The 15,718-nt window shown below is 45.4% G+C and overlaps 1 protein-coding gene across 2 annotated transcripts; it reads right to left on the bottom strand.

The window, feature by feature from the left end:
- Positions 1-1,368: 1,368 nt before the first annotated feature.
- On the bottom strand, positions 1,369-9,274 carry LOC123135835 (uncharacterized). 2 transcript variants are annotated; one of them, XM_044555061.1, is made up of 3 exons: positions 8,083-9,274; positions 6,665-6,764; positions 1,369-1,680 (listed from the first exon to the last, which is right to left on the bottom strand). In XM_044555061.1, the coding sequence occupies exons 1-2, from the start codon at positions 9,215-9,217 to the stop codon at positions 6,712-6,714; spliced, it is 1,188 nt and encodes a 395-aa protein (XP_044410996.1). In that variant the 5' UTR covers positions 9,218-9,274; the 3' UTR covers positions 1,369-1,680; positions 6,665-6,711. The 2 variants fall into 2 exon arrangements, with proteins under 2 accessions (XP_044410996.1, XP_044410997.1); XM_044555062.1 differs by having other exon boundaries at positions 6,665-6,758; positions 8,083-9,273.
- Positions 9,275-15,718: the final 6,444 nt, after the last annotated feature.

Below are 15,718 nucleotides of genomic sequence, written 5' to 3'. Positions count from 1 at the left end.
CACAAACCTGGGGGCCCCCATTTTCGGGGGCCCGGGGCGGCCGCCCCCCCTGCCCCCCCATCAGGGCCGGGCCTGGATGGACCCAATGGGTAATGGCTGAATGTACAAATTGAATGCTCCATGCTTCTGCTTAAGATATCACTTCTAGAGCTGCAAAAAAAAAACTCAAGGCTCATGAGCCGGTCGAGATCGACTCGTATTTTAGCTCAACTAGAGATCGACTCGAAAAGAAATGAGCTGAGTATGAGCATTTTGTGTAGCTCGATGGAGAAACGAGTTGATCTTGAGCCTACATTAGCTCGCTCGATTCTAGCTCGATAGATTGATATCATACAAGTATATTAAATAATCTTCATGTCTATTATGAAGAATTTAGGATCATCCATTGCCATATATGTTATGTATGATATTATTTCTTCATTTTACCTACTAGCAAATATTGAAATTAAGCGTGGAGAAAATTTAGCCTCAATATGACATGTGGCCAACCTTGTGTTCAATATATTGTTATTTTGGCCACCTTTGTTGTCTTCTATCCACGATCTCTTGTTATTAAATACTAGTCATAAGTTAACAAAGAATAAGTCTAATTTTATACTGATATTTTCTGTTGTGACCTATCTTACTTTAAAATTTGCCATAAAATAATTCGAAAAATCGTCTTATTTAGCTGGAAACTAGGCCGAGATCAACTCGAGATCGTTACTAGTTGAGCATGAGCCACTTTCTACAACTTGACCTTGAGCTTCGCACATTTTGGGTCCGCTCGAATTTTAATATGAGTTGAGCTGAGCTTAGGTCAACTCGCTCGAACTCGACTCGTTTGCAGCCATAATCACTTCCATGTAAACAATCAATTGATGTGGTATAGAATATGTATCCTCAGCTCTCAATCTGAATCAGAGCTGAAAGTTAACTATGAATCTCTGAAAGCTTCAGACTTGACCTGTCCTTACTACCAAGTCAAATGGGAAGCTATATCTATAGTATATAGTAAGCATTTAAAGTTCAAATCAAATCAGAGCTGAAAGTTCACAAACAACAATTTCATAACAAGCTATCAATGTGATTTCATCTTGATCCGTGTGCATGATCAGATCGTGGTGTGTAATGCAAAAGTGATTCGTGTGTAATGTATAGTCATGCGAGCATATAAGAAACAAAAGGATGTTCACAGGATTGTCCGCCAAAATTTCTCCACTAACAAGGGTCACCTGGGACGAGCACAGCAATTTTTATCCCAGAATCTCAAAAATACAAGCGGTTATCAATGTGCAGAAGCTAATCCATATTTTTCCCTTCATTTACCTATTCCTGTCTGGATCACAATGACTCTAAAATAGTTCCATATGTCTGAAGAAAGAAAACAGAATAACTGAACATTCATTACTGACACCGTGAGAAACAGAGATAAAAATTCAGCATACACAGATGGGACATCATGGGGTCTAATTAATCTAAGCAAGTCACTACGTCTTCGTGCCAGTTGACTTAACTTTTACAGAAAATACATGACATGCATGAATTAACACAATGTTCAAATTACATAATAGTCATGAGGGAACAAAATGTTCAAATTAATTCCTACTCCACTACAGCGCTGACCAGTACATGGTGCATAGAACTTAAAGCAAAGAAGCCGTTCTGCATCTCAGCCATCAAAACAGTAACTCCAGGTACCTGCAGAACAACCAACGCCATATCAGCCAAACACCGAGACCAACCTGTAACTATTCTTTGTTTGCTACAGTGGGAAAAAGTCAGCCTAAAAGATTTTCATTTTGATAAAACAAGATTGAGATACAACACAGCAGCTACAACAGGTAGCACCTAACATACACAAGTGACAGGGAACAACAGAAGAACAACCAGAAACGAGCTATGACAAGCAGCCAAAACCAAGAATTTAGCACCCATCACCACTGGGCAGATCGCGAAGAGCGGAACCGCCATCACAAATAGAGGGAACCAGAGCACTATGCAATGCAACAAAACCTCAGGCGCCTTCAAAGGGCACTAAACACCTGAGACCTCACCATCAACCATCAGCACCAGGATGACCAAGGGATAGGTCAACCATACCAAGGCACCGGTTGCCGCCACAGATCATTCCACCGCACAAGAGAAGGATCTGAGGCTTTCGCCCAGAGCACAGGAAAGAGCGGGCAACGGTAGCTCTCAAATGATGCCTCCATGAAGGGAAGCGGTGCCCGAAGGCGTCGCCATCATCGTTGCCGACAAGGTTGGCACTAGGCTTTCGCCTGAGGCATCCCATCCTTGTCATCTCACAACTTCGGTATGACTCAGGCAGTTAGCATTCCTTAAATATCACTATGGAACTAGTGCCAAGTGCTCAAAGCTGAATCTTCTCAGCATTATTGGACGAAACCAACAATAGAAATTACGAACATCAATAAGAAGACAGTGGTTTGTTGAAAATAAATAAATAAATTTGTACTGATAAATTAGAGGCATAAGATATCGCGACCAACTCATGGTTCTGGCACATGGATAGCAAGCTTCCACGCACCCCTATCCATGACTAGTTCTCTGGTGATACTCCAGTCCTTCAGACCACTCTTTACAGACCCCTCCCATGTCAAGTTCGATCTACCCCGACCTCTCCACAATATCAGCACGCTTTAGCCGTCCGCTATGCACTGGAGCTTCTGGAGGCCTGGGCTGAATATGTCCAAACAATCTCAGACGATGTTGGACAAGCTTCTCTTCATTTGGTGCTACCCCAACTCTATATCGTATATCATCATTCCAGACTCGGTCATTCCTCGTGTGGCAACACATTCATCTCAGCATGCGCATCTCCGCCACACTTAACTGTCGAACATGTCGCCTTTTAGTTGACCAACACTCAGTGCCATACAACATTGCGGGTCGAGCCGTCGTCCTATAGAACTTGCCTTTTAACTTTTGTGGCACTCTCTTGTCACAAAGAATGCCAGAAGCTTGGTGCCACTTCATCCATCGGGCCTTGATTCGATGGTTCACATCTTCATCAATATCCCCATCCTTCTGTAGCATTGACCCCAAATATCGAAAGGTGTCCTTCTGAGGCACCACCTGCCCATCAAGGCTAACCTCCTTCTCGTGCCTAGCAGTACTGAAACCGCACCTCGTGTACTCGGTTTTAGTTCTACCAAGTCTACAGCCTTTTGATTCCAAGATTTGTCTCCATAGCTCTAACTTCCTATTAACCCTCGTCCAACTATCATCGGCTAGCAGCACATCATCCGCAAAGAGCATACACCATGGGATATCTTCTTGTATATCCCTTGTGACCTCATCCATCACCAAAGCAAAAATATAAGGATTCAAAGCTGACCCCTAGTGCAGTCCTATTTTAATCGGGAAATCATTGGTATCGCCATCACTTGTTCGAACACTTGTCACAACATTATCGTACATGCCCTTGATGAGGGTAATGTACTTTGCTGGGACTTTGTGTTTCTCCAAGGCCCGCCACATGACATTTCGTGGTATCTTATCATGGGAGTTCTCTAAGTCAATCAACACCATATGTAGGTCCTTCTTTTGCACCCTGTATCTCTCCATAAGTTGTCGTACCAAGAAAACGGTTTCCATTGTCGACCTCCTAGGCATGAAACCAAACTAATTTTTGGTCACGCTTGTCATTCTTCTTAAGTGGTGCTCAATGACTCCCTCCCATGGCTTCATTGTATGGCTCATCAGCTTAACTCCACGGTAATTAGTACAACTCTGTACATTCCCCTTGTTCTTGAAGATTGGTACTAATATACTCCATCTCCATTCTTCCGGCATCTTGTTTCCAAAAAAAATGAGGTTGAAAAGATTGGTTAGCCATACTATCACTACGTCCCCGAGGCCTCTCCACACCTCAATGGGGATACTAGTATGCCTTCTATTGTTAACATATCCTCAAGTTTCTTGCTTTGATCTAAGAAGCTACATGACAAGGTTTATGAGTCGACGAGTCGTTACGAGGTTGAGACTCATAGACTAAGCGTGACTAATCGACACTAGTCGACACATAAGTTGCGACTCATAGACTAGTCGACACTGGAGTGTAGTCGGCCCTGGAGTTGAGGCTCATAGACTAGTCAACAGACTAGTCTTGACTAGTCCCTGGACTCATAATCCATTCTACATGATCAATGGCCTTGGAGTCAAACACTGAACAACCTACCTTATGATAGTTTAAAACATTATGTTATGATGTGCATGTGCATATGACTACGAGGGGCTCATGTAGTAGTAAACGAAAAAATTTGATTTTTAGCTGATGGGCATATATGTTGATACTACTTTGGTCCAAATACAAGTCCATTTTTATAAGACTATCCACAGCATAAAAGGCAAAACTTTGACCATTACTCTTGATAATACGATATGAAACATGACGAAGTGCAATTTTGTTGAAAGCACTTTCAGTGACGAATCTAGCCATGTAATTTTTATATCATGTGTTCAACAAAAAATTTAAACACCTGTGGTAACTAAAACAGAAGAAATCAGACTGCACATAAACCATGCAATAATATGTTTGGATCAGGCTCAGGCAAAGTATATTATAGGCTAATGGCCAAATGACCAATTACATGAGCACAGTTGGACAGACAAACTAATATATGAAGAGAAAATATTTAAGCAAACCAGCTAAATAGCATTATTGTCCATAAGAAATTAGTAATGCAGGCAAAACAACAAATAGTAGTATAAGATCTAATGAGGACATGCTCTTGGAGTATTGTAACAGTCTAAAATGTAGCACTAGGCATTATAACAATCCCAAATCAGCAGCAAGGTTAAATGGCATAGCTATAAGCCTGCACAAGCAAAGGAATTTGAAACCAACTGCTAAGAGATTTTTTAGTTACCAATTACTTGCGTAGAGGGATAACAAAAAAATCAAAATAGAGGACTTGATAGATCCATGACCACATAAAAATATAAAAATCAAAGGCAATGTACCAACCAGTAAAAGTAAGACCAGAAAATGTTGAAAAAGCATAGTAAAGGGAAGTATTTATTCTGCTACTACTTAGCATTGCATTCTCATCTATGAGGAGGCACGAACACAGCAATAAGGAATGGGAAAGGTTCCCAAGTCAACTGTCATCTGGGAATCTAGAGGGAGAGAAGCACTTGCATTATCAGAAGGAACTGGAGAACTAAGGATGAAGAAGGGAGGGCAAGCTAAAGAGCAAATCCAGTAGCTGGGTAAGAGCATCTCCAACAGGCGCCCAACGCGCCGCGCGGTAAAAACGGATTTGACGCGCGCCCATCGCCTGGTTTGGTGCCGCGCGCAGCGTTTGCTCCAGCAGCCGCGCTGAAAAGCCGCGCGGGCGCAGCTCCAGCAGGCGCAGTAAAATGCAGCGCCCGCGCTCATTCTATAATATTTTTTTAATTAAAATTGCATAGATAAAAAAAGCGATACATAGATATTTTACATCGGTGCAACTACTACGGCATAGATGATAGATAGTTCAACATACATAGATAGATAGATAGAAACTACTACGGCATACATAGATAGAAAACTACTCTAAGTCGCTACCATCACCATCGTCATCCTCGTCGGTGTCGTCCGAGGTTGAGAGCCATACGTCGTCCCAACATTGATCGTCCGAGGTGAAGAACGACCTCCCACCTGCGGAGACGATGTCGCACTGCTCGTCCGCCACTGCCTTCCGCTGACGCCGGTCCGCCCGCTCCGAGCGGCGCCTTGCCGTCCTCTCTGCCCAGTAGGCACGCTCGGCGTCGACGTCCTCTGGGTGGCGACGGCGCCACTCCGCCATGGCTCGCTCGTCCTCCTCGGCGACGAGGAGACGGTGCTGCCGCCGAGCATGGTCGGCGCGGTCCATGTCCGTGATGAGACGCGGCGGAGGGGTGAGGCGCTGCGCCCCCTCGCGCGTGAAGACGTCCCGGATATTCATCTGGGACCGGGGCCTCTCCAAGCGCCACGCCGCAGCGTCGTACGCGCGGGCCGCCTCGCGCGCGCTCCGGAACGTCCCGAGGCCGAGCCGGACGTCGCCGGCCCGTATCTCGGCAGAGTACCAACCGTTGCGGCGCTCGCGGACGCCGCGAAAGCCCGAAGCACCCCGGCGGCGCGGCGGCATGGTGGCGCGGTGGTGGCACGCTGGTGGCGCAGAAAGCGGCGACGCGGCGAGATTGCGAGAAGAAGGGCGCGTGGCTGTTCTGTGCGCGTGGCGAAGCGCGGGACTTTATAGACGCGCGCGAAGCGGCGCGCCAAATCTAGCGCGCCGCGTGCCGCTTTCTACCGCGCACGCGCAAACGCTTCCCGCGCGCGGTAACTTCCCGCCACCGCTGGAGAGCGCGGAACCAACCGGCGCACGCGAAAAACTGATTTTACCGCGTGGGCGCGCGTTTTGCCGCGCCTGTTGGAGATGCTCTAAAGGCACATTACGAAGGGGATGGAAAGCTGCTGGGGAAGGGATGAGGAAGCAACACAAACAGAAGAGATCCAGTAAAGCAGACTGCCATGCAAGCATGACAGGAGGTAGCCAGGTGAGCAACAGTTTAGCAAAGGCTCGTATGGAGAATCTTGGGAGTCCTCTCTTAACATTTGGTAATTGTAGAGGTAGCATCATTTACAACAAAAATAACATTTCAGATACCTCAACTTACATGGAGAAGATAAGCTTACCTGATCAACCAATATATCATGATAGTGTATCTGATCAGCCAGTCACCTTATGCATTGTTCAAAAGTTCAGCTCGACCATGTTCACCGCCAACATCTGTTTCTGGAAGGATAATAAGTCAAATAACCAATTATATTCCAAAAGAAAACAAGTAGATATGAGAAGGCATCAAGGAGATATTCAGATAAACCTATGGGTGTAATTTTAGAAAGGAAAGAAAAATCTCAGGGTTGAAACAACATTAGAAATGGGTAGACAAAACCATACTTCTAGTCAACTTCAAGGAATATCCCTCAAAACAGCATATATTCATTAATACCATCAAAATGAAGAACATGCAACCTCAGACTATTAGCTAATCAGAAAAGAGAAGTTAACTAGAATTATTTTCAGTTCATTTCACGCCATATCAAACACAACAGATGTGCTCATACTAATCTATCCTATCAACATAAGTGATCATGACAATTCAGATTAAGATTATATTAATAAATGAATCTAGGCTGAAAATATGAAGTGAACTCAGTTTTTTCTTAAATACTGGTGCCAATGGACTTGAGACTCACAGCAAGACTCTCCTCCAAGTGATAAAATCATCAATACTTTCCTAAATTTGAAACCCTTCCATTTTTGTGGATTTACAAATATTAGAAGATCAGCGGGTTAACAATATTGAATGACAGAACTGTAACTAGCATTAAGCTTCCAACTGCATGTATTAAGCTATATACATTTGACATTGTAAGTTTCATGTCGTTATCTTCAGATTCCAACTGTTATGTAGTAGTTCATCTTGAGGAAAAAACTGCACTCAGCTATGCACTACCACTACCATATAAAGTTCTTGCATAGCATATGTGAAGAGGCAGGCAAAATGACATTTAGTTCAGTTATTATACGGACAATTTTCAACCTGGTGTTACCTGTTTTATCTATGGATCCTCATACGCTAAAATTAGACAGACAGAAAGCCTGCTAGGCTTAAAGTCCAATGATAGTAACAATACTAGTAGTAATAATAATAGTGTCAGAATATTCGAAAGAAAGTTGATACTTTTTTCGACAAAGAAGGCATACCCAATGCCCCTCTGCTTCAATCACAATAAACAAGCCACACTAGAACAATGACAACCTGCCACCTGGCTACATAAGAACTGCTGACATTTACTGTACTAGATATCGCTATCAAATATTTTGTCCAGCTCAGAAGCATTACATAGAATGCCACCACAGAAAAAACGCCACAGAACAATAGCGCTACATAATGAAGAGACCATGAAGCAGCAATATAAATAACCGACATGACACTACTTAGAATTATTAGCTTATTACCAAAGGATGTCAACAACATTCCATAAACCAATTATCCAAAAAATAGCCTGTTTTTGTCATACCCACACTGTGAAAGGCATGCTATTACCTGCAGTATACACACTTTCAAATGGATGGCAGTGAAATACGGTTTCGGTTTCGGATAGCTTTTTGAACTGCAATGACTGAAGCTGGAGTACAAAGAGGCCAATAAATGTCCCCAGGAACACCATCTTGTTTTCCTCAGCAAACCCAAGTATCATAATGCTGCCCTTCTCTGGATTAAGGGAAAGCAGCTTGTCCAGTTCAATAGTTTTTTCCAGCCCCCATGAGGCAACACCATCGCAATCAATCTTCCGCTTCCATAATTGCAGGGTGAAGTCTGTCACCATGAGGAAACCCAGCCCACCACTATCTGCCCTTGTAACCGTGATGTGACCTTTATACTTATACACATCCTTGGGCATCCGTATTACAGCCAGACTTTGCCTCAGAAGATCAAATTCAAGGATGCTTGATGAATCATCAGTAAGAGTACAGTAAAGAGAGTCCCCGAGAAGCATTGCGGGCGCTGGGGTCGTTGTGATGCCAAATAAGTAGAGATTAAACCTTGACTGGGAGTCGAGGTCGGACGGAATGTGTGTCGAGATGACGTTTCCCCACGCGCCCGTCTCCGACGAGTAAACGCAGGCTGCTTGTCGACGTTGCGGATCGCGTCTGCGTGTTGCTACACAGACCACCTGGAAGTGATGGGTGTCTCCCACAGCACGAAGCACCGCCCCGGTTATCAGCACCGCCACTGCCGTGTCGAACAGCGCGGGGACGGCTAGGTGGTACTGCTCGCCGGTGATGGTGTCCCACACGAGGAATTGGTCGTGCCGAGTCTTGTCGGCGATGAGCACGAGGCCATGGCGGCAGTTGAGTAGCCGAAGGCCGTTACTGTGGGTGGACTGGAAAGAGAGGCGGCCAGGAGGGACACGGTTGGGGGCCTCGAGAGCAGGTAGGAAGGAGATACCGTGAGGTTCTTGGAAGAAGCAACCGAGGAGGGGAGGGCTGCGGCGGTGGTGGATCCGGAAGCGGCGGAGGAAGCCGGGGTCGGAGGCGAGGCTGCGCCAGCGCTTGCAGACGAGGGAGGCGCGGGGGAGGGAGGAGGGCTGCGGCGGGAGCCGGAGGAGGATCTCGGGGAGTAGGTTTTCGTCATCCAGCGGCGCCGCCGGCGGCGAGAGGTGGCGGCGGCTGCTCATCTCGCCCTAGTCACTGACGCGATGCGGGATCTGGTGAAATGAAGAGCAGGCCGTGTAACAGAGAAGAAGTCGTCGTCAAGGGCCCAGAACTGGGTTGGACACAAAAGCCCACGTTGGGTGCTAATTTATGATTTCGAGCCCAGTAGCCGAACGTATAAAAAGAACACCTCTTAAACTGGTCCCCGAGGGCTGTTTTGAAGACGGCAAATACTCCCTCCGTTCAAAAATACTTGTCATCAAAATTAATAAAAAGAAATGTATTTAGAACTAAAATATGTCTAGATACATTCCTTTTGATTCATTTTGATGACAAGAACGAAGGAAGTAATTTCTTCGATTTTTTGCTTCTGTCTCTCACTATATGATTGCTTTTTTCTTCGACCATTTCTCTTTTTATGTTACTTCATTTGACACAGGAAAAATGAATCGTTCTAATGATTTTCGTCCTCATGGTGTACGATTTGCACATGCAACAGCACACAATGAGAAATGAAGTTATGATTGTTGGAAAATATATATGCCATCGTTTAGTTTCTCTATTTTTTCCGTTATACCACTCACAGTGCATAATGAGGCTAGTGTGCATGAACCTATTTATAAACTCTATTTTTAGGTGTTTTACTATTTCCATCAGTTTTTGAAAAAATTCATATGACTCTTGAGCAATGTCACTAACCACACACAAGCATGCCAGTTTTCAAGTCTAGCACATATGTGTGAGTCATATACCATAATAAGATTGTACGTATAAGATTATTTTTTCCAATTTAATCATGTGGGTCAACAGCCTGCACAACAAACCCAACTCTTCCGCCCGGGTGATGTCCTGAAAAAAACATTGCATAGATATAACATTTCAATAGAGTCGACCATAAGAAATTCTTGTATTGCACTCCAGCACAGTCATCCTTAGCACATGGAGTATTACTTCCTCGAGTGAAATTCCACATCAACAATTCCCCTTCACATACATCAATAATATGAATAATTCCACATTGAGTTAAGTGATAAGGCTAGAATTCTTTTACCTGCATTGTTGAATATTGAGCAAAGTTTTAAATAGCACTCTAGCGTTTGGAGGGGGTTCACACTAAGTTGCTTAGTGCCATTTAGTGTGCTATAGGACAATTTAGCGCATTAATGCTTCTGCCACTATTTGTCATCCCCTACTATTTACAACTTTGACATTGGAAAACATATATTGGTGGAGTTGGCCTGGAATCATTGTTAGGGTTTCAAGTGGCAGAGACAGTGCATGGAGCGATTTGTAATCTCCCATGATGCATTGGGGGGTTTTCTCACCCATGTATTCCATTGTTGATCTGATCCTTCAGTCGTGTCCGGTTTGCCACTTGCGTGGTGAATCAGGGGGGTGTTTGGGTCTAGAGATCTTTCCCACCCTTGGAGCGCTGAATGGAGAGAAGGTTTAGGGTTTGGAGAGAGAGGCGAAGATGACGAGTTCCTATAATCCAGGAAAGAAGAAAGAGAGGGTAGAGAAGGTAGAAATAATGAATCTGATCGAGAGGGGGAGCCAAAATTGGTGTGGATGACATGAAAGGGGAGGGTTCCGAGCTGTGTGATGATTCGAAAAGTTTTGTAACGAAGAGTGATGCATGTCAACACAAGGACACTCCAATGGGCTTGTTTTTAGCTCAGTGGGTGAGAACATGTTTGTTGCCAATCTAGAGATAAAGCATGGTAGAGATGGCATCTACATCTAGGAAGGAGGTCCATGGACTATATGCAAGCATGTTGTGGAGATAGAGGTATTTGATTTTGTTCGAAGCCTGATAACCATAAGTTCGAGAGATCTTGGAGTAATTTCTATTTTGTTTGACCTGTTTCTCACTTCTGGTATACTTTTATAGTTTTTTTTAACACAGTACAACCTCGCAAGGGAATTCACGTGGAGGCAATCGGCCACGGTGGAGGTTGGATGCGGCAGCGTCAGCCGTGGTAGGCGACTCTCCCGATCCGTGATTGTAGGGACAGTTGTTCGAGTACTTCTCTACTCCTCCTGATGGAGTATCGTCAGTCATGAAAAATTACTAAGTGCACATGATAGAAGTAGTAGATCAATAAGGACTGTTAGATTAAAAATTATGGGTTTAATTGTGTGGTGCTGATTAGTCTGTAAGTTGTTGTGGGACTAATTACAAGATGCACTTAAGAAAATTCTTATTTGATTGTTTAATAGTGGAGATCCAGCCGTTCGGTCACTTGAGCAATTATTACTGCTGCCTATTTCCCCAGCCACCTCTGACTCTTCTCCGGTTTACACTCCGCCGCCGCATTTGACCAGCCCATCGCCCCCCGCGCAGAAGCAACACAGGCACAAGCACACCGCCGGCCGTAATCGATCGAGGCGAGGGACGACGGCGAAGCAATCCACCGGTCACGCCGCGCCCCTGGTTATCAAGCAAGGTACGTTCGCCGCGTCCATCAGGCTTCACAAATCTGCTCTGCATTTGGGCTGTCCGCCCGCCGGCCGCTGCGCCCAAAACCCTAGTTCGATTGCATTATAATGCCACTTTCATTCTAATCCAACGTAGTGGGATGGATTCGGCCGATTTTTGGCTCGAGGATCTAATAGTCTCGCCCGACGCCCGAGAAGATCCATCCTGCGCCACCACGCCGCCCGTCCTCCGTGCCCAAGGGCTCGAGCTTGAGCTCTTACCAGCCGGCAATGGCGCCCCGTCCCCTCCCGCGGTCACGTCCAGGATATCCGTGCAGAAGTTCTGCGCCACCGTGGCCCGATTCGACGGCTTCAAGACCAGGCTGGCAACGGAGACCGGGCTCGGCGGCATGCTCCGGCTCAAGCCGCTGCCCAAACTGAACCTCAAGTTCAGCGCCTTCCTGATGGAGAGGGTCAACGTCGACGACCGGTCCATCCGGATCGACGACGAGACCTCCATCAAGTTCTCCCCTCAGGACGTCAGAAACGTCTTTGGTCTGCCATGTGGGGCCAGGACCTTATCATCAAAGCCGGTTCGCCTGTCGGAGGCCTGCAAGGAGTTCAGGCGGGCGGCGGCCGAGATCGGTGGCAAGGGCACGCATAGCCTCAAGGCGGTGGAGGCCATTCTCCTGAAGGAGCTGACTGAGGCATCGTCGACGCAGGTCGAAATCGACTGCTTCAAGATCGCCTATGTGGTTTTCGCCGTAGGACATGTGTTGTGCCCTTCCTCCAAGTATGATTACACCAGCATCGACTACTGGCAAGCACTGTGCAACATTTCAAGCATCGCCGAGTTCAACTGGTGCGAATATGTCCTGGGACACCTCATAGAAGCTCAAGGCCGACATGGAAAGAGGGTACTCCCCAATTCACCTTTCAGGATGCCATCTCTTCCTTCAGGTACGTAGCTGGCCTCTGTTTTTTACAACTCATTGAAATTGTTTTCTTACTGTAATGTAATGCCCACTAAGCATTTCATTTATGTTTTTTCCTTCATGGATAACAGATTTTTGTCCTGGATAACATGGACCTAGGCGCGGTCACCCTTCGGCAGCATGCTTCTCCAAGAATTTCCCTGTTTGACTGTGCCACGCTGAGGAAGATGATTGGCATCCTGACCACAGGTGTCACCGGGGACAAGTCTTTCTTCTTAGCCCGTGTGAGAAATTAATCTGATACTAACATATATAATACCCCCATGCATATATATTCTTGTTACTATAACCATGACATGATTGCTCCAAAAGATGCTCAAAAACACTCCGAGTATTAGTATTACTGACATCACAATTACCCCAGCAGGGTCTACGCCGCGACGATGTTGGGTACACTGTCAGCAATGCTGGACACATCGCAAGAGCCGGTGCCCACAACGAGCAGCACCCATTTGTTTCCAGTCATGAAGAGCAAACTCCAGATCCAGAGCAGTACCCAAGCTCTGCAGAAGAATTCACAGAACATTTGCGCAGACTATATCCAGAGATGGTAAGATCAGCCCACTCCCACCTCCCATTGTCTCTGTTGTTTGCTTACCAGCACTTGTCGATCTGCATCTTATTTTATCAACTGTCGTGACACTTGGGAATTTGTGTTCATCAGGACGCTGAGGCGGTATGCACACTGTTGAGGGAATGCAATGCTCGCATGTGTGCCCACATGGACGAAATGGAGCAGAAATGCCAAGCTGAAAGGCTTGATTTTGCTGATAAACTGCTGAAGCTTGTCTCCAAGAGTAGATGCACATGCAAGCCATCTACTAATTGATATCACACAAGGTGTGTTTATTTGTTTTAATTTTGTCACTCCCAGCGAACCAATTCATTCGGCATGCGTACCAAGATATCGCTGGCACACACCTCCACACCGACAACCATGATAATGCCGCTTTCCTCGCAAGCCACAGTATCTTGCTAACTTTGTGTTGATATTTGCTTGCAGGTTATGGGTTCTAATCTAGGAGCAGAGCTCTGTTTTGCCGTTCTTCAGGGCTCAGTCAGCCAAACATGCATATGGCAGCTCACGAAGTAGCTAGGCGTGGCCGCGGGGCTCGAGCTGTGTTGGTGTCTGAGTTCTTGTACTGGGAACAAGCTTCGGTAAAAAGGGAAATATGAACCTTCACTACTATTTTAAATCCTCGTGCTGCCTATCAGAAATCAAATGCACAATCTGGAACATCCTACTTTTGTTTTGCAGTCTTCCAAGTAACACTAATCTTGACCAGCCTTAATTAGCCTTTGCGCATGATTTGTAGTGCAAGGATGTGCAGTATGAAACCAGTGTGCAATTTTTTTCTCTTCACACCGGTTGATGCTCAACCGTATTAACAATAGTTTGTGTCCAAATTTTACATTGAGGATCCATTCATGGCGACATTTTGTTCGGGTGGCATTGTGATGTAATGATGACAACAAGGCTGTTCAAGTGCTTCAAAATTGACAACGATTGCAACCGAATCCTTACCAACTCATCCGAAATCAAATAATTCTTGCTAGATATATAGTTGAATGAGAGTGATGTAGGGCATAAAGAATCTGCTAAACCATATGGGGCAGAGGTGCAGATTGTGCTATTTCCAGGTCATGCTTTCCTATTGGCAGCAGTTACACGGGTACTCTAGGTGAGTGCTCTTCAGTTTACTCCTTGCCGTCAGCTTGGCACAAAAGGGACCCAGCTACGCGTAACCAAACTAGGTTCCCGTTTAGTTCATGCTAGGATGGGGTTTATGAGTATTTCAGTTAGTGTAGCAGGATGCGGTGAAAGTGAAGGATCAGTTGTGGAGATCATCACGGTGGAAATTTGAGCCTTTCTGCAGCCGGTGCGATGGGGTGCTATGTGGTGTCAGTGTCACAATAACTTTGAATATCAGCCATTGGATATGCTCCATCCAATGGTTGAGAGATGACAAATCAGAACAATATCATCTATCGGATAAAGTTTTTGTTTCACAAGATTCTGCCATGTAGCCTTTTAATTGAATCCTCACTATCGTCTCATATTATTCTTTATAAGTATCTTTTTCCCATGCCAAGAACTGATTCTCAAAAGAAGCAATAGAACAAAATCTGATATCACATTGTGTTTTACACATATTGACATATTCTTTGTAAGTGAGTACAATTTTATATGAGTGTTCCACAACAAACAACCGAAGCAACTGACAAGAGAAACAAAAAGGGAATGGCTAGAGGCATGTCGGCTGAAATTTGTTTTCGGGTCAGCCAATTTTGCTAGGATCAGTATGAAGCGTTAGATAAAAAAAGAATGGTCTGGATTACATCTTCTACCTTCAACCGTTTCCTTCCTGAAAAATAGATCACTCACGCCCATGTTCTTCCTACTGCCCCTCTCCCCCGCGCAGTAAGCGGCGCGATTGCACTAGCCTCGCCGCCCTGCACTCCCCTCAACCTCTCCCCACCGCAGTGTTGCCGCCACCCCCAGCCATCCCTCTAAACCGATGAACCCCAGAAATCCCCCGGCGAACCTGCACCACCCCTACCCCTAAGATAGACAAGGGGGAAGTTGCTACACCTCCTGAAGCCTAAGATAGACAAGGTGGCTACTTCTACCCCTAGATGAGATCAAACCTGCCTCGGTACAATACCATTGTTCCTTTCTTTCCACAAAGTTGACTGACTCAAATTCTGTATTCCGTTTTCAAGCGACTGACATGCAGCTAAACTGAACAAAAAAAGGAGGATGGAGGAAGGATCCCTTAAACTACCTAATTTATTCTCACATCTTCTTACTATGAAATTTTTTCCTTTTAAGACGACAAAACAACGATGATCCCTGTCCCCGGCCAAGTTCGGTACTCTCGATGAAGGTACTCTTTTGCCGAATGCAGCTCTCAACAGAGGTGTCACCTGGGAACAACTGACATCATCAACATTTTCATGAGAGCTGCAAAACAAGGCACAATAGGCCGCGCTGGAACACCTATACCACTATGTTGAGTATCTCAGGGAACTCGACAAATCTTTACCACACTTAAAATAGTGTTTGGATAAATGATTGCCGAGTACGGCTCATAGGAACCTCGACAAATA

Source organism: Triticum aestivum, chromosome 6B, assembly GCF_018294505.1.
Source record: "Triticum aestivum cultivar Chinese Spring chromosome 6B, IWGSC CS RefSeq v2.1, whole genome shotgun sequence".
Lineage (NCBI taxonomy): Eukaryota > Viridiplantae > Streptophyta > Magnoliopsida > Poales > Poaceae > Triticum > Triticum aestivum.
This window is presented reverse-complemented; position numbering and strand designations above follow the sequence as displayed.